General features: G+C 28.4%; 1 protein-coding gene across 3 annotated transcripts in view; it reads left to right on the top strand.

Annotated features, from left to right (window-relative positions):
* LOC107449518 (grainyhead-like protein 1 homolog) overlaps positions 1-27280 on the top strand; it is a 171024-nt gene that overhangs the window by 127661 nt on the left and 16083 nt on the right. For all 3 annotated transcript variants that reach the window (XR_011638357.1, XM_016065069.3, XM_071188166.1), the window contains exons 11-12: positions 9671-9734; positions 22607-22743. Coding sequence is in view for 2 of the 3 variants with exons in the window: in XM_016065069.3 (XP_015920555.1) it covers positions 9671-9734; positions 22607-22743 (201 nt within the window). In the remaining variant the exon portion in view is untranslated. The remainder of the gene's footprint in view (positions 1-9670; positions 9735-22606; positions 22744-27280) is intronic.

Below are 27280 nucleotides of genomic sequence, written 5' to 3'. Positions count from 1 at the left end.
GACAAAAAATGTAGTTGAGAGAACAAGACTAGATTTTGAAATGTATATGATCATCTAGAATTAGTTCAAAAGTTACCTATTATTTATTTTACATATTTATAAAGAAATATTTTAAAAACACGCATACCTGCCAACTTTTAATCCCTTCCATTATGATCTTTCCCAGTGGTATTAAAATGGAATAAAAATTTCAATTTTAAGCAAAAAAATCCGTTGTATTTGAAAAAGCTTAAGCTGCCTACCATGATAGTAACACATATTAATATATATGCTTAATTTTTTAAGAATAGTGGTGATTAAAATCATTTAAAAATTTAGTTTATAAAAGAAAAAATACTATATATTTACTACCACTTTAAATATAAAAATAAAATTTTGCGCCCAATGCGTAAAAGTTGACAGGTATGAACACGCAGTTTTAAAACAATAAAAAAGTAAATATTTATTATCTCTAAGGAGATACATATATTTAATAATATGATTATAATACATTAATAAAACTAATTACTATGTATAAATTTTCCGCTTTTGATGAAGCAAATTTATCAATAATATCATCAAAGTTGATCATTTCAAATTTTTTCATACCCTATTCACTGAATAATAGAATCGTCGAGTAGATGTAGTAAGTAATCTTATTTGTTTTATTACTAACCAAGAATGCCTTGAACTTGAAAGGTAGCAACGCAGTGAAATATACACTATAATTTATGCTAACATTAAACTTATAACATTTAATAACATTTCATTTCTTTTCTAAGCAGAGCGCGATGACAATCACGCAAAACTGAAAAATACAGGCACAAAATAACTTAAACGTTAATATTTCGGGTATTTACCTAACTTGTAGCGGAATTCCACAACCTGTCGCAAGTGTCACGGATATGTACAGTCGCGGAAAAAAGTATCCGGAAAGTAACAAATAAAGAATCATTTATTTTTTGAAACAGATAATTCTCAGGTACACAACAAATACGGCGTTTGTGTCCTTTCCTAGAAACAGCAAAACGCTGTATTTGTTGTGTGTCTGAGAAGTATCTATATTAAAAAATATACAATCTTTTAGTTGTTATTTTCGGGATACTTTTTTCCGTGACTGTACATATAAGTACATTAGAGTGCCATTGTTATCGTTTTAAAATAACAAGCGTAAGCTACATTGCGTTTATAGAAACAAAAATGAATTCTGAAAGAAAAAATGTTTGTACACTGTACAAACATACAAACACTTTGTACACTGATGTTTGTACTTTGTACACTGCAAATATTTGGAGATAATATATGTAACCACACAGCGTAGATGCCATAAGGAGGTGCTGACAGACACAGGTCGAGTCAGCCCAGTGGAAAAGGTGTGTCATCTCTATTATTACAGTTTGATTAGTGTTCCTTTTTATTTACGAATTAACATTTATTATATTTCACCGGCACTAAATTTAAAATATATTTTCCAGAAATAAATTATAATGAAAATAAAAATTATCCAACAACTTCTTTTTGTTTTGCTGACCATTTGGCGCCCCTTTGTGTGTAGCGCCCGGGGTATGATGCCCCCTCTTGCTCCCCCCTCGCTACGCCACTGCTCCTGAGTTATCTAATAATTCCCTTTGTTAGAATCGAAACATTTTATGTAAAACCTCATAAGTGAGCCACTCTACACTATTTAAAACTTTAGAGCTTGTAGAATCACAATATTCTTCAAATTTGTTATCGCATTATGGTGATAAGGTGAACCCTATTATCGTACTTCTTAAACCTGATGTTATGGTTCAATTTGATCGGAAAATGGTTTAACACTTTATTAAATCTGCAGAAAATTTGCACCATATGATCAGGGCCCGAATTAGCCTAATTGGGGCAAAAACTTCTTTTGGGGCCCCCTCTACTTCGCTACTTCAGTAATGAAGAACTGATTTTTATTGAGGTTTTTAAATTTTTCACCTCATTATATATAACAAGACTAGAACCTGAAATAGCTATGAAGTCCCTCCAATGGTCAGACGAAATATCGTTCTGTCCATTTTATTGATTTTCTGACAATTCTATGTCCATCATGCCAAATGCAATTTTCTGATTGTTAACTTTATCATCTAGCTGCGAAAAATTCATATCCTTGCTGACATTAGGGCGAAATATAGCTACATTTTCGCCTTTACGATGGTTCAATTAAGCCAATCAAAAGCCTGTATTTTTGAAAGCATATCGCATTTTGCGATATGTAAAAATACAGGATTTTGATTAGCTAAATTTATCCATAGAAAACAATGGATTTACGAAATATAGATTGTGTTCATACGATAGATTAATAAAGCAGTAAACATAAAACTGACGGATTTTATGCTGTACTGATATTTTGTTTTTAAGAAGTTCATTAAAGAAGGAAACATAAAATAAACTTTCTATTCAATTTGGGGGCCCCCTCTAATGTGGGGGCCTGGGGCAGCTGCCCGTATGCCCCTGTCTTAATCAGGCTCTGCATATAATATAGTTCAAGGTATCGATACCAATGTTGAAGTGATTTTTCTGAGATTGTATGAGTATTCGATTATGATCACTATAATCTTTCTGACCTTGACACTGTTAGTAACATTAATTTATTCACACAAAAAATTTAATCTTACCTAAAGTGATTAAATTCTGTTGAATCTGACCTTGCTCTCGCGTTAGTTTGTTATTATAACTCGAAGATAGTTAATAATATATTTTTATATTGAGAATTTTTTCCCAATTAAACGGTTTATTTTTCTTTACTCAGTTTTATAATTTTTTCTCCTCTTGATCCTTCAAAAATTAGTTTGAGATATTTCAAAAAGACCTTCAATTATATTAATTGTTAATTCACGCTCACAAAAATCAAATGATATTCCGTCCTTATTCTCTTTCTCATTGTTACATCTCGATAGCGCAGAACATAAATTATCCCGTTATTTCTCTATTAATAGTTATAAATTATTACTTTTTTATAATAGTGCCTAATTATAGATCATTTTCTCTAATTCCATCACAAGTTCCAAGACCTTGAATTTGATGTGAAACAAGTTATCAGAATTTTCTAAATCTTGTCAACGTAAATTAACTAATCTCTTCATATATAATTTTTTTTGAATATCATTAATCTATTTGCTTGGTATATTCAGCAATTTAAATATTAAAGATAATATTAATAATCAATGAGGAGGAGGGCAGAAAATTTTTACAACCCAGTTTTTAGCAAAGTTGATATTTATTATTCTAAAATTTGTAAAGCCCACTATCCATTTGAAATTAATTTAATGTTTCAAATATAAGTATATTTTAGCCATCTTGTTTTTGTGCTTTAATATAGATATTTGTATTAACCTAAAAACATGATTGAAAAGAAACTGCTAACTTTTAAGTTTCTTTCACTAAATATTATAGTTTGTTCAACGTTTGCATAAATGGCACAATTTTACAAACTTTCAAAATTTATTAACAGTTTTAGAATATAAAAACAATCAGAAATGTCACTTAAAAAACAACAAAATAGAAACTCCTAGACTTTACATGTTATTATAAGCTAATACACTGTTTATTTAAATGTAAAACAAGTTTTTTACTGATTATAAATTCCCTATCATTGAAATATGCTACACAAAAATATAATTGCTACTATCATAGTAATGCTAAGTATAATTACTTACGTTAATTGATATTACTTATGATAACAAATATCTGTTGTCTATTCTTACTTTACATTACATAAACTTACTTTTTTGTTCAGAATTTACTTTTTCTGTGCCTAATATAGAATAATATTTTTATACTTTATATTTATGCTTTTTAATATTTATATTTTATTTTTAATTTCATAACATTTTTCTACAGCATTCACAAAATTTATGCTTTATCCACACATTACAATAAATTGCTATACACAATTGTGATACACAATAATTGCTATACTCAATGGATAAGCAATTTGTGTTCCATATATTCTTATTCACAATTTATCCACCTTTTTTAACTGAAAATTTCAAAATTTGACACCTCTGATCTTAAATTAGTTATGCTTGTTTTCCCCTTTTTTATGTATATGTTTTTTTTCTTCCATTTAAAATGCGGTCACTATTATAAAGTTCCAAAAGTGACTCATTTACTTTATTAACATAATCGTTATTTTTGCAGCATTTGATGTCTTTCAAGTAAATAAAATCTAAGTTAGATAGAGGCTTGGTTTAAATCCGTAAAATAAAGTCATAGCTACGAAATTGTGGATATTACTAACCTTTCAAAATGATAAGTTATTCCCCTTCTTTCGTACTAATGATGCTACTTGAACTTTCAACTCCTGATTTAATCTGTCAAAAGAAGCTTAGCTTATTTCCTGATTTACCCTAGAAAAGTCCATTTCACTGGATATTTGTATCATTAATATTCTGAATTCTATTTTCTAATCCCTATGAACTACACCACACTTTTTGTCTTTCCTATTTTGCTGTCATAAACTTATGACCCTGGACTTTGGTTACCCCTTCTAACATTCTATCCATCATGTCCATAGCTTGCCAAGTCTTCTCAGCAGGAGAAGGTGTGTCACCTTTAACTTTCGTAACGGCCAACATCTAGGATGAAGAGCTTTGTTTGTACCTAAAGATGACTGACGGCTGAGAATAGAAAGGGTATCATCCATCTTGACTTCCTACTATTTCTCGAGGTCAAGTAGCACGTTAATTTCCGAAGTATTGAAGACATTATGAGGTCGAGAAAAAGTTAGAAACGTTCCATTTTAAGTTGCAAATACGCAGTCATAAAATGGAAAGCTTTGAGTTGGGGATAACCTTCGCTTCTTTTGGATAACAAATTTAACGATTCTACATCGAAATAATTTAGTTGCCATTAATAAGTATTTATAGCATCCTTGGATGTATCACATGATGGTAACAAACCACTTTATCACCACTTTCGTTTATAATGTTTGATTCAATAATTAGTTGGTTTCAGTCAAGTATCAATAAATATCGGAGGCTAAGTGGATTTCTCATTGTTCAGACATCAAAACTTTTTCACATTCAAATGTATCATTTCTTATTTTCTGATATGTAATTAAATCCAATATTTTATTATATATTAGAAAATAATAAATGATACATTTGAATGAGGCATTATTTATAATTTGGCATCCTTGGTTGTATCACAAGATATTAACAGACATTTTATCACCGCTTTCGTACATAATATTTGATTCAATAATCAAGTTTCAATCAAGTATCAATAAATATCGGAAAATCAGTGATTAGATTTCCCAATGCTAAATATGAAGCTTAATGGTTTAAACTTTAAGGGGCCAAAATAAGCTAATAATACACGCTAATTAATTTTTGATAATTATTAATTAAGTTAAGCAATCAGACACGAAAAATTCTGAAAAAGTTTGCTGCCGCAATCTGAAAAATCCATTAGTTTAGTAAAGAGAGGGGTCGGGTCGTTTGGTGTTAATTTAACTTATTGTATTTACCTTACCTCTCATATCATACCTCTAAAACTAAATACGTTAATCAAAAAATTCTGGCACTCACTTATAAAACTCGTTTGCCCAAAGACAGTTTTTTAGAAAAAATAAATTTTTTAAATTTTTTGATTAGTTTTTTAATAGTAGTAGTAGCATTTTAAATTGTAAAGCATGTAAATTTTTTGTCATTTTAAACTGTGTGACTTTGAACGTCAAACTATGAAATAGCTTTTCAGAAATTTAAATAACGACTTTTTGGACATTTTATTACTCAGAAACTATTCCAAAAGAGCTTTTCTAAGAGTAGAGATAATTGTAACAGTATGTCACCACTAATGGTAATAGAAATCTTGAAGAAATCATTTTATTTTACTGAATGAGATTTAAATAAGAGTGGTTATTAAAGTAATCAATCAAAAGCTATGTTGACACCTGCTTTGCACAATCCTAAGCATATTTTTCTTGACACAATTCTCAATTTGGGTGCTTTTAATAACTTGTTTTAGGATGAATTCCACATACAATTTAGATACATTTAAATATCTTTCTTGGCACATTTAGTTATTATGAATTTATTATAAATATTGATGAACTTATAGTTTCATTTACTTATTAAAACATCACAATAAAATTGTAGCATTAGATATATGTACGTCCAAAAATTATTTAAATTTAAAAAATATGCCACTAAGCTCAATTTCTAACTGATAATAAATTTTATAATTTTCTCAGTTATGTTTGGAATTTTCTCTATCATATTTAGATTGCTTTGGATCTTAATTTAAAAACAAATTGCTATAAGAATATCCCCATATTTTACAAAATTGCTTGAAAATTTATCTCCCACATTACTGGGCAAAATTAATTGTGAGTCTTTTATTATCCTTGATGTTTTGAATCTTTGTTCAAAATAAAATTTCAAAAACAGTAAACACAAAATATAATCGAAAACTTCAACCTTTTAGAAAAGAATTATTGATTAATTTTGATTAGAACCTGAGAGAAGGGTACACAAAGCATTTATAAAGTGCAAACATGAGTGGGAAATTGAAAAAAAATTAGAAAATTTTTTTCTTGAGGATTTTGTTTCAATAAAAAAGATATACAAGAACAAGGATATGCATAAAAAAACAAAGCATATAATATCTCATTTAATTTGTATTGAAATTTATATATAATTTTAATCGTTTAAGCAATCCAACAACCACATCATATTTTTGCAAATTACAGAAATTTTTTAACAGAAAACTTTTTTTAACAGAAGATACTTTTTAACGGAAAACTTTTCTTTCAATAAGAAAGAAATTCTATATTAAAAATCCAGTTAGTCACCAGAATCAAAATGACAGCTTAATTCATTGTAAACATGGGGATGGCATATACATAGTAGGCACTCTCTGTGCCAATCGCTATCAATCTTGGTGGCTCAGGCGTTTGTGGAATTGTCTCCTCAATGCTAGTATTTTCCTATCAACATGAATAATATTAACATTTTATTACTGTTAATCAGCTTAAAAAAAGGGGGAAATATATGAAATAACTACAGTAGATAATCTTCATAACACAAAACTAAAAATTGATTTTGCCTACACACCTCATTAAAGCTAAAAATACGATTAAAAAAAAAACATTGACAATATGAATATTAACACTTAAAACTAATTTTAAAGCATAAGAATATGATATTTAACTATTTATTCACAGAAAAATGAAACTCTAAAAATTTATTTACTATCTAATTGGTCATCAATGTGAAAATTCCAAATCTTCTGTATATTAATCGCTTTTATTATACTAATTTCACAATAATAATCACAATTACTTTAAATGTGAAATAAATATCAAATAGTAAATCACAATAATAATCACAACTACTTTAAATGTGAAATAAAGATCAAAGAGTAAGTATTTTCAAATTAAGTCTCCTTTGAGAAAGGCATTTTTTCCTAATATCAAATATTTTTTTATAGAATTATAATTTTTTAAATCTATAATTGCATACAACTACTAGGCTATATGAAATATAAGTTTTTTTAACGATTGAAAAAAACAATGATAGAGTTTTTTTTTTTTTTTTTTTTTTTTTTTAAGGTTGTAAAAGAAATTATTAGTAACGAGTTTTCAAAGATTACCTCCAACATTTGTAGCACATATAAAACATTTTCTTTTGTCCTTTTGCCTGTTATGTAAAAAATGGTCACCATGATATCAACAGTACGGAGATATGGCCCGCGTATATCAGTTTGATATCCGTATAAGTATGTCCATTTGACATCCGGACTGTGATGCTCGTTTGACATCAAGACCGTATGCTGATAACTACACTAGAATTGATTTCTGTGGGCCAAATCTCCGCTCGATTAATATCCACACTAATGACATCAGATCTCCCCCAATGTCTACCCCCATATTTTGAGGAATCTAAATATGTAGAAAAATTATATGTTCAATCAGAGAAAGTACGTTTTTGTGGCTGATTTCGTAACTTAATAGTTAGCACTAATTAAGTAGCATATTTGAAGTTACTCCCTGAAACAATTAACACTTAGTTCGTGAAAATCCGATAATTAGAACGAAAGTTATTCCGTGAAGGGCCTTTCTAAATCAAAAAGCTCTAATTTAATACAGCAGCAGACATGACTCGACAAAAGTGGCAGCTGAATAAATTTAAAGCTCTTAAAGTAAGAGCGTGAAATATGACTGAGTCATCATTAATTACGATTAAACTATAATCGTAATTATAAGCAATCAGAATTTACCATTACAATAGTAATAGTGTTTATAATCAATCACAATCCATGATGAAAATTATAATGGCGATTCTAAGCAATCATAGTTTGTGTTTATAATTGTAACTATAAGTGTAGGTAAAAACTAACTTCGTTTGCAATTACTAATTATTCACAATTTCAACTATATTGTTATTTATTACCTCTAGTTATTACAAATTATGTAATTATTACTAATTACAAATGTAATATATAATTTCTGGAATAAATTACTTGTAATTTATTACATTTTGCTCATGAACATGACGTAAATATTACATATGCAAATATCGTAATCTGAAAACCGGCGTTTTCCTTCTATTTTTAATTTAAGGCATCTTTTTCAATAATTGTTGTTACTTATATTATGTTCAGATAATTAGTTTTAGTACATGCAGCATTAAAATAACTAATTTAGAAAATAGTAATTAAAAAACTAATGTACGAAATTAATTAGTCAGATTTTATTATTGATATTAAAAGGATGAAAATTAACTATTTTTTTCCTCTCAAATTTATAGTTTAAGTCATTTAATAACCTTGCATGATTACGCAAAGTTAATTTTTAATGCCCAACATAGCTCACATAAAAGGCAAGTTATTGATACAATAAATGTCATGATAAGAAATATATCCTCATCCATAAGATAATCAAATTCAACCAATTGAAATATAATTAAGTGCTTAAATATTAGTATATCAACTTAATCTCTTGATTATACCGAATATTTTGTTTTTCTTTATAGTCATGAAAGTTCAGAGTTCAAAACAGATTTAACTTTTGTTTATTTATGTTACTGTTATATGCAGAAGTCATTATATTTTTGAAATAAATGAACCCGATGACCCTATAACTCATCATTGTAATATGGCTCTTGGGTGAAACAATAACATCATCTGAACAGTTTTGGTTTTGTAGAACTCCTAATAAAATGTTTACTTCTAGATTTAAAACTCTTCTAAATGTTGAATAAATTGCTATCTTTTAGATTTAAGCAATGCTAAATATTGAATAAAATGCAAACGAAAAATAGAGGTATTCCTTAATATTGAATAAAATGAAACTTCTAATACAAGCATTCCTAAATATTGAATAAAGTTGTAAACCAAGAATGTTAGTACTCCTACATATTAGAAAAAAATTTAACCTTAGAACATAAGCATTCCAAAATTTTGAATAAAATGTGTAAAATTTAAATTTAAGCACTCCTAAATATTGAATAAAATTTAAACCTACCTAAATATTGAATAAAATGTAAACCTAGAACGTAAGAACTCTTAAATATTGAATTATGTAAACTTAAAATATAAGCCTTCCCAAGTATTGAATATAAAGTATTTGTAAATTTTAAGTTAACGCTATGCTAATTAGTGTTAACTTAATTAGTTTCTTATTATGTTAATTAGATTCTTTTCCATCTTTTTGATACAGGGAGCTGAACGTAAAACAAGAGATGAAGAACGAAGGGCTGCTAAAAGAAAACTAACAGTAGCAAGTAAGTTTTATATTTTATTTGTTTATTCATAATTATCTTTTTAAGTATAATTATAATTTAGACAAAATGCAAAATATCATTTATTATATAATTAAATACAAATAAAAGGTTCATAAAATAATAAACTTATTGCTATAAAACAAATGAATCAAATAAGGATTAAGTGTTGTAAGGAAAATGTACACACCAATTATAAAGTTCGCTAATATGTAGAATGACGGTTTTAAGTGTTGTTTCCCTGCAACACAAACTTTAATTCTGTTGCATTTCTTTAGGAATTTTTTGTAATGCCAACTCTCAATAAATAACGTTTTTATTAATGTTTTCACCCTGATTTACTATTAAATTGCTGATTGATTATTGATTTAAGCCAAATAACATTTATTATATAACTAAATAAAAATAAAAGGTTCATGAAATAATTAAATTATTATTATAAAACAAATGAATCACATATGGACTAAATTTTGTAAAGAAAACGTACACACCAATTATAAAGTTCGTTAATATGTAGAATGACGGTTTTAAGTGTTGTTTCCCTGCAATACAAACTTTAATTCTGTTGCATTTTTTTAGGAATTTTTTGTAATGCTAACTCTCAATAAATAACGTTTTTATTAATGTTTTCACCCTGATTTACTATTAAATTGCTGGTTGATTAAAGCTAAATAACATTTATTATATAATTAAATAAAAATAAACGGTTCATGAAATAATTAAATTATTATTATAAAACAAATGAATCACATATTAACTAAATTTTATAAAGAAAACGTACACACCAATTATGAAGTTCGTTAATATATAGATTGACGGTTTTTAGTGTTGTTTCCCTGCAATACAAACTTTAATTCAGTTGCATTTTTTCAGGAATTTTTTGTAATGCTAACTCTCAATAAATAACGTTTTTATTAAAGTTTTTACACTGATTTACTATTAAACAAAAACTAATTAAGAGAAGTTTAATTATTGCTCAGCATATGCAAAGTTTGTATCAGAGAAAAATTTTCCTAATGAGACATTTATTTAAAGCATTTTATTTTGTAAAAAAATATGTCTGTATTGATGGCTTTGTATTTAAAGAAAAGGCACATTTAATACTGCTTTAAGGAAACACTGTTAACATTGTAAACTGAAAACATTTGTTCCATTAAACTCATTATTCGTTAATTAAAATAAAATTGAAATATAATATAATATTATTAAAAAGGATGGTTTTTTAATCTGCTCAATCATATGCATATAAATGAAACATAGTTTTGCCAAAGTTGAGAAAGAAATTTCAAATGATAAATAACAAGAATATTCCATTTATCTACATTACTACCCCTCTACCATACAGTTGTAAATCGATTATTTTAAAAAATATAATTTTCTTCTCTAATATTATAATTCATCCACCTTAGTTGATGTTTGTCATATAATAAGATTTAAAATAAATCTTTTGAAATGTTTATATTATTACCGGTTTTAACTATTGAACATTATTATTTGATGTTTTTAGAATAAATGTACTGAAATTTCAAAACATTAATTAAGTAATCTTTTCGAAACACTTCACCCAGTAATTATTTTAGTTTTTAGCCATTAAATAAAGAATTTCAAAGAACATTTTCATCCAATGTCTTTCGGTAGGAAAAGACCAAACATTTTCTCCAAGCTGAGTAGCTAGTTTTGCAGCATTTTAGGAATAATTCTGGAAGAATGCCGGTAGTTTTGCTATTTGTGCGGGTTGCCAAGCAATAAGAAGAAAATCTAGGATATTTTTTCTAGTTAGCATAGTTTCATGAATGGAAAACTTAGTCTTTTTAGGTGAATTCTTTGAAATTTCAACCAAAACTCAACTCAACTAACACTATTAATCAAGGTCTTCGTTGATGTCCCACGAATAATGTAAACTCCCGTCTATTTCATTATATTATAACCATCGTTGAACAGTCGACCCAATTTTTGAATTTACAACTACTAATGTTCAGCTACGTAGCCTTGTTATTTTGAACCCAATCCTGAAGACAAGGGAACTTCTGGATAAGGTATTGAAAGAAATTTGCATTCGTGAAAGACTTCTGATGGAACGATCTCGCATTTCCGTTACATGGAGAGCAAGGCCACGAGAACCAGTCACGGTTAGCCTGATGGCAAGAGGACTCTAACCCATGATCCGTCGACCACTGAGGATATTTCACGTCAGCACTGTGGTCAGTGCAGTATCGATCAGCCAATGCAGAGACTCGAATCCGGCTCACCTCATTGGAAGGCGAACGCTCTATTCTGGAAGATTTCAGCATCTTGATCTGTGGCAGAATAATCGCCAAGTCTTGATAACTTCCGGGAAGCGGTCTGCGAGAAAAGACATCACAAAAGGACTAATTCAAAATGGTTAGATCGTAGCCAACCCCGGGCAAACATCTACATGTTTTGTTTGTTTGTTTGTTTTTTTTTTTTTTGTTTTTATTTNTTTTTTTTTTTTTTTTTTTTTTTTTTTTTTTTTTTTTTTTTTTTTTTTTTTTGAAAAATTGCAAATTTAAAATCTATTTGTCACCTTGGCAATTGTAGTTGGCACAACAGATCACGATACGGAAATATCCCCCTCTATCCACTGAACCATTGCGGCTATCCGACTATTAAATTAATTTTTAAAAATGTTCTTAATATTTTTTGAGCATAAGCATGGAATTTAAATAACTTTTGAAAAAAAGAACGGTAAAATATTAGGCCAAATAATAAAGTTTGCATAACTAACCATTACCTCTTAGAAGAGCGATAGCACGGATTACCGTAAACAAGACATCTTTTAGTAGTTCAAACGTAATGAGATCTTTCGTATTTCCCCCCCACAACATAGTAGTCTGATCATAGCCATCATAGTAGTCATAGCCTGATAGCATAGATAGTAGTCATAGCCATCGAGAAATAAGACAATTGAGATCACCAAGGTTGTGAAACCACAAACAGTAACTGCCAATTGTAAATATTTGTCATTGAACGGAAAACAGCTTCATTTGCTTTCTGTTACGCTATTCTTTATATCAATTATTTTATAAATTTTAAGCGTATATGTGTACAATATCAAAATGTAAAGGTATTTATAAAAATACCCCTAAGGTTTTATTTTACAAATTCCCCAAAAATTAATTAATACAAAAATAGATTGATTTAATTAAACGGGACATCTATCGAATAGCAGCTAAAACCGAGTTAGTGTTATTTATCTTTTATATTTTAATATTCGTTTTTGCAGACGTTATAATGAGCTACTTTATTACTTAATAAAGGAAGACGTATTTAAAAGTTAAATATTTTGGGTATTGTTTATTGTTTGTTAGCGGAAATAATATAAGATTAACAAAACATAAATACTTTTGTAAAACTTTTGATTGTAAAATAAAATAAATTTAAACATCATTTGTTTTGTGCAAATATTCATGAATTCGGACCAAATAAATCCTCAAAAATTAATTTCCGATTAATCGAGAATTTAGTTCCAGTTACCAGCCGAACCCGCCCACCTCATGATGCCGATATGATTCCTTCTTTTTTCGTGTGTTTATGATGCAAGATTGTGGAATGCAGGAGTCCTGCTAGTCGTTAACTGATCAACGTTTTTATGATAGAAATTCAAGATGTTGTGGTTTTCTGAGCCGGACAATGCAAACACACCTGGTAAACGGGCAGTGGAGAATTGTTGTAGAGGTTTTGACCAAAAAACGTGATTTCTGTGGCGGTATTCGGTATTGGTAAATAGCTCAATGTCAAACAGTTTGCGGTCATTTGCGGTAGAACCCGTTTGTCCGTAGCAGCTATCGCAACTTGGGGTATCCCTTGAAGATAAATTCTAAGATAAAATTGGAGGAATTTCTCTCTCCGAGAAATTGGATGATTCGTCGACACTATCTAAGTTCTTGAATGTCTCTGATTGGTCGGAAGAAAAATTTGTGCATACGCAACGTTCATATTCAACATTATTAAATCATACTTATATGAATTTAAAATTACTAAATAAATTCAAATAAAATCTTAATAGCAGAAATAGACCGTGACAGGTTAATTTATTTGGGCTAAAATATATGAAAACAGACAACAAAATGACATAATGTGATGCCTGCTTGTTGACGTCACAAAACTTAAGAAGCTGATTGGTTAAGAGAGAAAAAACTTGGATGGAAAGTAGAAAATGTTCTACTATCGTCCAAGGACTTGGACTAAGTACTTGGATTATTGTTTACACGATCCAAGCTCAAAGCAAAATAAGTTTCCATCAATTTCAATCAATCTTCGTCGAAGAACTTGGACCGTGTAAACAGGCCTTAACTACCTCATTTAGAAAAGTAATCATCTAAACAGCGAGATGCAAAGAAACGCTGACTTCGTGATTGCTGATTACTCGTAACTCTTTTTCTCGTCATCATGCAGCCCTTGCCTTTACGGATTTCCATTTCGTCCTTTGAACTTTACTGAGCAAATGTGCTCATTTTTTCTCCAACTTTATTTATGTCACCTCAATGATTCCTATCTCATGAAAGGGCCACTTCGGTCTCAGGCACCCTGGCAAACCGATATTACTACTACTTCTATCGGAGAGTGGTAGCAATGTAGCGCAACTATTCAATTCTCCTTTACTGGTATATAAGATCTATTAACTCGACTCTATCAGATGGTACCTCTTCATAGACGTTGCGGATAGCCCAGCCTTACATAGGTGTCTCTCAGATGTGATCAGTCCCGCAATGGACTGATCGTTAAGACACGGTTCCCAGCAGATCACTGATGTCTAACATCACTGGCTGCGGTCAGTGTGCAGGTGGGTGACCACTTGGATCATTCTTCGTAGGGACCGAGTCTGTGCGGTATTGGTCCCTGTTGAACTGTTCTACTGTAAAGTGGTCGACTTCGCGACAGGTCGTTGGGCTACCGAAGCGGGGGTGCTATCCCCTCTGCAGAGGATCAAAATTTTGATGGAATGTCTTCGAAACATCCTCAGGGATATTTCCCAGACCATAGCCAAAAACCCATTGTGAATCTCTAGTGCTACGTAAATGAACTACAACTCAGACGTGATCTGAACACGCCTGCTTCGACTGAAACTCCCACTTCGATTTAAACACACCTAGTTCAAAAGATGACACGCCGCATAAGGCAAATATTTTCTGTTAAAAGTATTTTGTTATTACTGATTTATTTAGCTCCGTTTTTCGTTAAATTTAAAATGTTTTTATTTTCATACGGCGATTATTGCGGTGTCTTAATTTTATGTTCTGTCTTGCTTTTTTTTTTACAACTATTCTAAAATATATTTTAACGATCACAATTAACTTAGGTGAGGAGGATTTTTAGATTTGGTAAAATCAACTTTTTTATTATACTATTGATATTTTCAGGTCGTATTTATACTAATTTAAAAATTCTTTTTTAAAGTAATCAATTTCGAAATTAACGTAAATCATTTTTGCAGATGAAAATTCCAATTAAAATATTGCTATTTAAGAAGAAAAAAAAACTAATTTCATAATAATTAAACTGAAAAATGTATTAAAAACTTGTATTTCATTTTAAATACAGTTTTTATAAAATCACTTTCGGGTCTGAGAGGGGGAAATTTTAAAATCGAAATTTAACAACTTTTCAACTAGCTAGTGCACTCAAATCTCTTTCTGCAACACTTTTCTTGAGGGTAAGGAAGGCTTCAATGGTACAATTACGGCTAACGGAAGTCTCTTTTCACCAAATAGAATTTTGCGTTTATCAGAGTGATTTAGGTACTCTGATTTCAGCTGCAGCTCTGTGTCTAAGAACAAATATAAGATTTAATTTTTTCAGCACACCATGCAAAATTTGCCTTTATTATCGTTTTTGGAGTATATCGTTATTATAAGTTTTAACCACTTTCCGACTAGCTAAGGTGTTAACCAGAGTTCTGTGTTGGATGACAATCAATCATTTTTTGAACATCTATTTCAACGTCTGAAAGAACTTAATGCTTCGATCACTTTCGAACAAGCTATCGTGCTCAAAATGTTGCTAAAATAGTTTGAGGAAATTAATAGAATGTAAAACACTCAAAAATAGTTTTACTTATATAGACAGAGATGCCAACTTGCTCCGGACAGTGAATAAATATTTTCAAGTTTATTAATTGTGATTCTTGGTCTAATAAATTCAATTTAGTAGATTTTTATCCACCGCTATTTCTAAAACAATTCGAAGGCATACATAATTCACCACTTTTTTCAGGTATGCCATGCTAAACCTTTTAAAAAAAACTATCAAAATCTGTCAAAATTTAGTTAGTTTGTAGTTATTTACGGTTTGTCCAGATGGACAAGTCATGTAAAATTAGCGTGGCATTCAACGTGTTAAACTACTGCCTGATGCTAATCCACTTTAATATGGGTTTTTTTTTTTTTTTTAAATAATACGAGCAAAATTAATGGCTATATTATCACTAATTTACTTATTGAAATTTCTATTATTTTTAAACAGGAACTCAAAGAAATTTACAAACATAAAACTAAAAAAAAAATTTAAAAACTACATTTTTAAAATGTTTTAAATTCGAAAAACATTTTTATTTTTGTCAGACCTAAAATGGGTGTTAATCTTAACCAACGTAGAGCGCACCATTAATGTAAAAAATTTCTAGCGTCACCGACGTCTTTCAAAAGTGATGAGCTCTACGTTAGACCTAACAAAAATAAAATAGTTTCCTATTTAGCCCAGTTGAGTAACGTAGTTGTTATACATTTTAATTTGTTGTTTTTAAATGTATGTGAAACGTTCATAAGAAATTAATTTTTCACAGTTGTAATATTTTTTTTAAAAAAATTGACTAAAAAGAAATCTATTCTAATAACAAAAGTTTTTTTTACTAAAAATTTGTATTTTCTAGCATTCTCAACAAACATTCTAGTTAAGATAGGTTATGAAAAATAAAATTAATCAGGACTCAATTTACACAAAAATCAATCATTACTAATCCTTATTCACATCATTTTCACATTCATCTTTATACAACAAAAATATTTATTCGCAAAAATATTTATTTGTTTTGAACCGCGTGTTAGGGTTAATAAATATTTTTGTTAATATTTATTAACAAAAGCATTTATTTTGACAATAAAAATATTTATTAGAAAAAATATTTATTTGTTTTGAACCGCGTGTTATGGCTAAGAAATATTTTTGTTAATATTTATTAACAAAATTATTTATGTTGACAACAAAAATACTTGTTAGAAAAAAAATTTCTTTGTTTTGAACCACGTGTTATGGCTAATAAATATTTTTGTTAATATTTATTAACAAAAATATTTATTAGCCATAACACGTGGTTCAAAACATAACAGAATTTAACTATTATAGCTTTTTAAAATAAGGTCCTCCTCTAACTATTATTGACAAAGGATTTATTTAGGTCAATTCAGAAGAAAAATGTTGATCCCTCATTCTTTGGAAAATAATAAAGAAAAACAATCACTTCATTATGCAAGAACTGTTCTAATAATTCAGAAAATGTGGTTTTCATTCGCAAAATTCCACCCTTTTAACAAACACTAAAGAAAAAATCATTAAAAGGAAATAAATACGTAACTTTTTATAAATTAATAGTTAGAAGAGTTATTTATTATTTTAAAACCAATTTAAGACTCTTTTATATTTTTCATAGAGATTTCCCAAAAAGCCATTCAGATTTTCTGAAAGCCATTTAGATTTATTTATTTTTAAAAACAAAGATTTGAATTTGTTTATTTGTGAAATAAACTTAAACAACTCATTATTTCTGTTTGCTTATTGGAAATGTATCGTCAATGATAAGGAGTATAATTCCCTCCGAAATTTCAAAACGTCGCAAATTTAGATATTTTTATTATCGCTTAATACTCGTAACAATACTTAGAAATTATATATAAACATAATTAAGGTTTCCAAATCCTTACATTAATTTTTTTAAATGACCACACAAAAAAATCCTTCATAGCAATTTCTCTTTCCTTAGTAAATAAATTTATTATTACATAAGTAATTTAAAATATAGAAAAAAATGAGATCAGTTAAATCAATAGTAAACTATAAAGCTTGAAATACTGGAAGCTTAAAAAAAAATATCAAATTTAACAAATATAACAAATTACTTTAAATTGCTATTAATGTTGTAAGAGAGAGTATTGGAGTTGTCACAAAGGGTTTTAAATAACATTTAATGCTAAATCTAGTTAAAAAATTTGTAATTATTCAATTATCTCGCAGACTAGAAAATAAATAAAGTTTTTAATCAATTTTCACGCTTTTCTTCGAGGGGGGAGTAAGAAAGAAATATGTGTTCTGATTATCTGATCAATCTATCTGTTTTGTCTGATCAATCTGTTCTGATCTGATTATCTGTTCTGATCTGATTATCTGTTCTGACTGATCAATTCGAAAATCCTCTAGCTCTCTGAAACCTCTTCATAATAAAAGACGCGACTGAAAAATGATGGTGCTGCCATCTGTGAGATATTTATGAAACAAAAAGATAAAATCTGACATTTTTTTAGATGTCTAAATTGTTTTCTCTCATCTTTCATATAAATCTTATTGTTTTTTTAAATTTATTTTGAAGCAATATACAAATCAATCAATGAAAAATACCTGTTTATTCTAGAATAGCCTTTCTATGTTTAAGAGCTACTGGAATTTAAAAAAATAAAGCCAATTTTGTACTATTCCGAATTACATTTATTTTATAATTTCGTTCTAAAAAGTGTCTTCGACGAATCAAATAATATTAATCATCTCTATTTAAGGAAAAGTACTATTTAATTCATACATTAATGCTAATACTATTTGATTACAAAATTTCACTTTGTCGTTAATAACAGAATAATGATTATTCAACTCCAGTTAGTTCTGATGTGGAATTAGAATCATGAAAAACGAGTTAACTGAAATTTTTCTCGGAGATTTAGCTAGGACTATGGTCAAATTTAATTGTATTACGTACAGTATGCATTTTCGTAGCGTCAGGTGGAGCTGGGTGGGTATTTTTCCTTTCTCTAACAGTTTTCCAATTTTTTTCCACGCCCTCTTTTTTTAAACGCAAATAATATTAATTCTTATTTATTAAACAAAAATTTTAATGGTGTTTACAAAATTTAACAAAATAATTTTATTCCATCATGGTTTTCCCTTAGATTAATTCCTTGAAATTGCAATATACATTTTTACTTTTTCGAAAAACTTATTATGTAAAAAGAGGTATTATGCATCTGCTTTTTCCATTTATTTTACTAGGTTTACCATTGTTTTGCAAAACTCTTTAAATGAAAGCATTACATAATCTGTCTTGTCCTTAGAAAGGATATATATATATATTTCCGCGTATTACATAGTGTTTTGATTAACAAAGAAATAACGTAGGTAACATAAAGAACAGTTCAATTCAAAATAAGCAGGCGGACATCTAATAAAAAGGAAAGAACAGTGCGGGCGGAAGACGTTGTCTCTCCCCGCGCGATGCTGAAAACAGCGCCCTTAATTTTCTTTTTAAACATAATCTTTTTTAAAAATTAGTCTTGCAGGTGTAGCTGTAAAGATAGGTATATTTTAAAATGCAATTTAACCTTAGAATATATAATAAAAAATGACTCATAAAAAATCTTTCTAAATCAAACAATACTTTTATCAAGGAAGAAATATATAATTTACTGAACATTAAATCTGTGTCCCGTTCGACCCCCCCCCCTTCTCAACTTGACGCTCCGGGCAATCGCCCGCCCTTCCTGCCGGCCCTGACAAATAAAAAAAAAAGAATGTTTTTCTCTTCCCCTTTTCCCTTCCAGAAAACTCACACGCTATGCTTGAAGTTAGTTTAGTATTCGTACTCGTAAGTCATGCATCTTATTATTTGTTTTCACCACTAGTAGAAAATTAAATAATTTTAAATTAATTCATAGAAAAATTTTGTTTTCATAATCGGAAAATAAATGTAAATTTCAAATACTTTTTAAAGCTGTGTAAATTTTTTTTTTAAATTTTAACTTCAATTTTGTATTTGAATCAATTTTGTATTCAATTTCAAATTTGAAAAAAAAAAAATTTAAAATGTGTAGATAAAGAAACAAATTTCATCGGAATTTAAATATGCAAACTAAAAGAGGTCAAAATAATTTTATACTAAACAAAAAAATAAAAACAACATTTAACTTTCCATTCAATGCAATTTACGGAAAAATTCACTTGTCTTTTATAGGGAAAAAAATCGTTGGTGAAGTCAATTTAAAATAAGTAATATTCAACGAACACTTTTATATTTATTACTGATTTTACAGGTTTAATTTTAGTCAAGAAATACATAAATATAAATATAGCTTTGTCTCCTACATTTGTTTCATTTCCTTTCCATTAGTGCTCAATTTCCTAATTTGAATTGTATTAAGATTCAATAATATTCTATTGCCAATTTGAAAAAAGGTCAGTAAGCGCTAACTTTTTCAAGATTTCTCATTTGATTTATGTTGCGTAAAGCGACTAAAACAGAGACTTAACAATTATTTATTTAAAAAATGAATAAATAAAAAGATTCCTCTAGGCTTTTTTTTTTCCTACCTCTATTATTTGCGAGCCATACACCTATGTTAACTTTGCTATAAATCTAGATGTGAATAAAAGAAGTTGAGAACTCTTTTTTTTTTTTCTTTTTTTTTTGCCCCTCAAAACGTTTTATCTACGCCTAACTTATATGCTCCGAGATATGTGTTTCGCATAAAATTACATGAAAGTCGTTGGTTTTCTCCGCACGCCCATGCAATCTTATTCCGCTTTTATATAAAAAAGAATAAAAATTGTAAATGCCGTTAACGTATTCAATACGCATAAGATGTTCGAAATTGACTTAGTTCTTCAGCTATGGGATACTGGCGCGAGAAAATGGCGAGCCATTTTTATTTTTATTAGTGTAGTAAAAAAGAGATCTCGAAACCATCCAAATATATAGTATTGTTTGTTGCAATTCGAATTGTATGTATACTGCATATGAGAACACCATCTATGATTTGAGTCCTCTAATAAAACCTTTTGAAATAACCACCTGAGACCCGGGCTTTAAATAGTGGCGGCCTTCGGAAATAAACTTATGAATACTATAAAATATTTTTTTAATGAAAAAAGAACGTCATTGTCTTTCTATTTTAAATTTTTGCATAAAAAAATATCTTCGCATAAAAAACAATTCAAAACGTTACGTGAATCCTTTCTGCAAAATTTCCGACCAACGAAAGTAAATCCAATAATATTTTTTTATAGACAAACAGAAAAAGTAGTATTTTTTAAGTGATTTTATTGAATCTTAAGAGGTCATTTACATAACCACTTATTAATTTCAATACACCCATCATATTTTTAGTTTTTAAAGAAGAATTCTCGCAAGAATTTTTTATTCAAGCAAATAGACCATTGCATTATTTATAATACATAGCAGAACTTCGTCTCAACTCTATTCAAAAGCGATCTCATACATTTGAAGCATTTTAATGATTAGTTTGTCCAAGAAAACGTATTGTTCCAATTGCATTGAGTCCTCACAAAAATGATTTTAGCTTGTAATAATTAATTCTCTGGTGCTTTTGTCCAAATGATTCACCACTTAACTTAGTTCTTAAGTTATCATTTTTGAACAATGTGCAACACCACTTAACTTAGTTTTTAAGTTATCATTTTTAAACCATGTGCCAAAAGATTTTTGAACCTTTTTAATGACTATTGTTTGATACAGAAATTAATAATAGCAATAGCTGCGTGAATATTGTATTGAAGTACTGTACTGTGCATGTTTTTAATGAAAAATTAAAAAAAGAGAAACAGGAGTGAAATTGTATCAAAAATGCTGAGCTGCGTTTTTTAAAACATAATGTTAAGTATTGTTACAAATTTTTTGTTGGCTTCAGTAAAAGTTAATCAGACATTGCTTACCGAAAACTGTTTAATTCATTTGTCATAAGCAAAAATAAAACGAATTTAAACAAAAATTCTGCAAAATAAATCAAATATACCGTTCCGGATATTTTGGATGTTACATGCACGTTGCTTTGGATACTACATTTTATTTATTTATTTATTTTATTAAATTTGTTTGTGTAGACTACGATTTTTATTCCCCTCTGTTTAAAGTTACCGCGGTAACGCTTTTTAATGAATTTCAATCAGCTTTTTAATGAATTCCAGCTTTTTATAATCAGCTTTTTTAATGAATTTCATTACAGTTACGCAAAGTATAGAAATACGTATTCTTTAAAAAATTACGGGAGGTAATTTTGAAATATTAGGTAACATAAATTTAAGCTTATTTAGCTTTATTTAATGAATTTCATTATAGTTATGCATATTATGAAGGTATATATGAGGTATTTTTTAAATAACTAAAAAATATATAGATGTCAAAGCTTATTTAGCTCTTTTAATGAATTTGGTTAGAGTTATGCATATTTCTTTCACCCCTTCAGTGGGTCGATAAATGAGTACCAAGCGTGCTTGGGAACAAAACACTGGGGGTTCCACGTTCGGCTGACCACCTAACAGAAACATCTGCTCCTGCACCCCAGAGCCCTCTCGAAACCATCCAAAAAAAAAAAAAAAAAAAAAAAAAAAAAAAAAAAAAAAAAAAAANCTGAGATGGGCACAGTAGGCCTTGGCCCTCTATGGGCTGTCGCGCCACTGAGTTTAGTTTAGTAGTATGCATATTATAGAGTTATGTTTGAAATAATTAAAAAATATATTAAATAGATAATAAAGATTATTTAACTTTTTGAAACAGTTTCATTACAGTTATGCATATAATAGAGATTTGTATTTTTGAAATAATGACAAAATATATTTTTTTTAAAAATTATATTTTCTTTAAGATGGTGATCCAGCTTTCCCAGGTAGAAGAAAGATTGAAGAAATGTATCATTTATCATGTGATAGATCAGAATTCTACTCGATGAGTGATCTTCTTAAGCCACCAATTCTTTTTACTCCAACTGAAGACATAGACAAGGTAGAATATTTTTAATTCTCAAAGAATCTTCCAAAAAAAGTTCTCAATCGAAACCATTATTTATTTTATTATTCTACGTATTTTAAACAAAATTTGAAATATAGTTCATAAAATAAATTATATAAAACGAAACACGCATTTGATCTATAATGTAAGATTTTTCTTTCAAAATCACTGGAAACGCAAACTCAGTATATTATCTGATTTCGTTAAATATTACATATTACATGTAATATTGTATAGATTAAAAGATAATTTAATTTATAATATGCTATAATAGACAGATCATTGATTTAATTCCAAATCATGTAGAATTCAAAATAACATTTTTTTGAGCAAAATGGTAAACAAAAAAACAAAAACAAAATGCCATAACTGTCAGAATTTATCAAAAACTATAAAACCAATCAAAAAAATGTGAAATAAAATATGCATACATTGCAAAAAATCGCAATATAATTCTTTATTAAATTTGTTTATCCAGACCACGAATAGGAAAATGTTCATACATCATTTCTTTCACATTTTTCAAAAAATCCCAAAATTAAATTAAATCTTAAAATCAAATTATCCCCATTAAAAACAATATGTTTAGAAGCTTTAACGGTTTAAGAGTTTTCAATAAAATATTCATTTTTTAGTTCGTAAAATCTAGAGCAAGTAACTGTTTTTTAAAAAAATTAAATAAAAATAATTAGTCCATAATAACCAAAAGATCGTGTCTTTATATTGTTTGTATGATACAAATATTTGAGGAAAAAAATTAAAATACTCTGAAATAAAATTTTAATAGTTACTTTTAAAGCCTCACTCAAGGCTTTTGTCCCCAATCACTCCATTCGTTGGTTTACAAGTAATACGACAATTTAAGGGAGTTCTTATTCCTTATGAATTTTAAAAAAATATACATATGGTATAAAATGATTATAGAAATATATAAAATGATGATACAAATATACATATGATATAAATTACTTTCTCTGTTAGGATTGCTTAATTTTCTCTTTAGTATTTCTTTATATAAGATTTTTTAGTATTCACGATTTTTACCATAAAATAAATTGAAAAATAGTCCTCAGTGACAAAAATTGAAATAAATAGAACTTAGTCTCCTTAACTCATATATATTACAGTTATTAAAACAACTGTTACAGTCACTCGAAAAACTACTCTAAATACAAATTATTTGTGCAAAACATTTTGCGTACGATTTTGTTTTAAAACTCTTATTCAATAATTTTAAATAACCCTGAAATGAGCTGAGATTGCGCAAGACATAAAACGTTCGTTGGAAATAGTTGTTACCGAGGATTGGCCCGAAAACGGATGTGCGCTAGGTAATAATATTATACTGTATAATTTAAAGAAGTTTATGACTGATAAGTAAGGCCCGGATTTTGATGACATTTGCATTTTTGGACATTTTTTGTCCTTTAGAGCATTTTTTTAGATTTATAGGGCATTTTTCATTTAATTTATTGGCTTATTTTGCATTTTAAAACATTTTTTAAATTTTTTGTTAGTTTTTTCCAATTCTTCTTATTTTTTTATCATTTTTTATTATTACACTGGCTTCCAAACAGTGACGAAAATCTCTAGGATATTAACAGGTGAAGCAACATCTTTTCAAATTGAAGAAGAATTGTCAGTAAGTGAGACCGTTTTTTTCAAGTACGCACCAATAACATCAGTAAACGTTGAAAGAAGCTTCTCCAGGTACAAAAATTTACTTTCAGACAAGGGACGCTCGTTTACATTTCAAAATATCAAAAAAAAATTTAATAATCCAATGTAATTCTGATATTTAGTAATATTATGAGATGGAAGTTGTTATATTCATTAAAGTTTCTATACAAAATGAAAATGTTTTGGGGTCAATCTATTTTCCTTTTTTTTGTTATTTTAGGATATAAAACATATTTTTCAAACCTTAATGAACGTAGAACAAGTATTGCATTGCTTTATATTTTTTGAAATGGCTCATAATAATTTTAAAGAGTAAAACATTGTTTTAGTTCAATATTTTTACTTTATTTAAATCATGTCATAAGGCATTTTTAGCGCAATTTTCGCATTTTTAAGGACATTTTTCGCACTTTTTAAGGACATTTTTTGCACTTTTTAAGGGCATTAATGGGGATTTTTCAGGTCATCAAAATCCGGGCTCTACTGATAAGGTTGAGTTTTAATTATACAATTTTAATGATTTTAGAAAATTATAATTTATTTAAAAAGAGAGAGAGATAGAAACAAAATCTGCCTGTTATGCACATGATAAAACTATTCCATGCACAAATGAAAAAAAAAAAAATCAAACCCATCACTCATAGGAAACCAATACATATATGATGGCATCGAAAGGTTAAAGCTCGCCAGTAAGATAGGAAAAAAAAGATACATGAAAGTCAGGCTTGAAAATATAACTACTTTTTGTTTATTTACATTCTGGAATAAAAGTTTTGTTTCTCCAACAATCACTTCCTGTATGAAAAGTACGGAAAAACCATCCCATCAGGAATGCTAATTCTTCTGTTAAGGTGTCAAAACTAAATGATGTGATCATAGATCACCCCAAATCTCGAGGAAGTTTTTCATCGTTAATCTTTAGAATGCTCATAAATTTTCGGAAGTTTTTTCGTAACACAATTGATACAAGACTTGTAAAATGGATCTATGAAACAAACAGTTATAATAACAGAACCGGAATTAATAATATGGTTGATTTTATTATTTGAGCTACTTGACCTTCGCACTTGTTGTAAATTACTTTCATCTTACTCATCTATATACAACTGTAAAATACAACTTAATGCAAGGCTTCAATACGTCTTTCTGACTAAGCGTTTACATCTATTTCTAGCTAAGCGCTCTGTTTCAATTAGTTATAGTATTCCTTCGATTTAAATAAAATAAATTGGTTGCAGAAAAATGCAAATTGAAGTTATCTTTGTTGACGATATGAATTTTTTTTTTAAATTTTAACTCAGCTTTTACGAACTGAGACTAGATCCTTAAATAATAGCAAAAATTGCAATATTTACTTAGAAATCTTAGGCTTAGAAGAAAGTAGACTTATGCAGTCCTTGGTTAAATTATTCGACGCATTATAAGATTTTATGTAAAATCTTAACTGTCAGGTGATACTATACAGCTTTATTGTTTTTGCGTGGCTGAAACCAGTTTGCACTTGCTTACGTTAGTGTATGAATTGGTTAAATTAGACGATATATTACATAAATATAGTATGTTTACTATATCAGGTATTTTATCAGTATGTTATAAAAATTAGATCAAATTATTAGACGCTCTGTAGTTTTTTAATAATTACATGTTTTGCACGAGTTTGTATGCAATACCTGTATATTTAAACATACATGTAATGGGTCTTTATTCAGGAGATCTTTATATACTTCCTATTTGTATTATTTTTAACGTATTTCATTACAATGCTAATCAATTGATACACAAACCTAAACAAGTGCAAACCCGTTTCAGTCACATAAAAACAATAAAGCTGTATAGTATGACCTGATAATTAAGATTTTACATAGAATCTTATAGTGCGACTAATAATTTGGTCAAGGACTGTAAATACGATCAAGAATTTTTAAAAAAATCAATTCTTTAAATTTATCATACATAAAAGAACAAATGTTAAGCAATTTTTGCTCATAGTAGGATATTAAATGTATTTCTAGTAGGATATTAAATGTAATGTATTTCTTTATATTTTTGTTATGAAAAGTAGACTCAAAGAATATGCTGCAACTTGAATGGAACCCTTCAATGGTTTTCATTGTAATTAAAAATTCCAAAACGCTAGGGTAAATTGAATTTTTTTTTTTTTTGTCATAGACAAGCAGTGCCTCTCAGATGTACAGTGCTTTTAACCGAACTAATAGACAAGTGCTTTGATTAAAGAGAAGAAAAAAAACTTTTTAGTTATAAAATTGTACCAAATGTTAGGTCACAAGAGGTCAATCGACAGTAATTATTCGCGTTGTAACAGTAGCAAATAATCAACAAACCTCAATCTACTCTAATGACTGAAAATAAATTTTAAAAAGAATGTACAAATTTTAATCTACTTTAATGAGAGTTCCGCTAATTTTGATCAAACCAATAAATTAAGAAGTTATTTTTAAGATTTACAGAATAAATGTTTTTCCCCCTACACTCAGATATTAAAGACTATTTTTAATTGATTAACAATTATTTTTACATTAGTTTGGAACACATTTGCTTCGTAATAATTGTAATAATTTGTATACAAAACAAACAACATACAAATCTAAAAAAAAATTTAAGAATTGTTTCATTGTACTTAAATTCACTCAAAATATAGATGTTTCAATTTTAAAATATAATACACAGATTTGCTATTTCTTTTGAGAGATTGGGGAAACCCTTCCAATGGTTGAGCAGAAAACGGAGTATAACAATGGGTTTTATATTTTTCAGTAAAGTTTCTGCTAACAACATTGTTTCAAATTACCTTACAAAAGCGTTTTAAAATATCTATCGTAGTGATAAAATA

The sequence above is a fragment of the Parasteatoda tepidariorum genome, chromosome X2 (assembly GCF_043381705.1).
Source record: "Parasteatoda tepidariorum isolate YZ-2023 chromosome X2, CAS_Ptep_4.0, whole genome shotgun sequence".
NCBI classification, from domain to species: Eukaryota; Metazoa; Arthropoda; class Arachnida; order Araneae; family Theridiidae; genus Parasteatoda; species Parasteatoda tepidariorum.
Note: the sequence above shows the minus strand (reverse complement) of the source record. Positions and strands in the feature narration are given on the sequence as shown.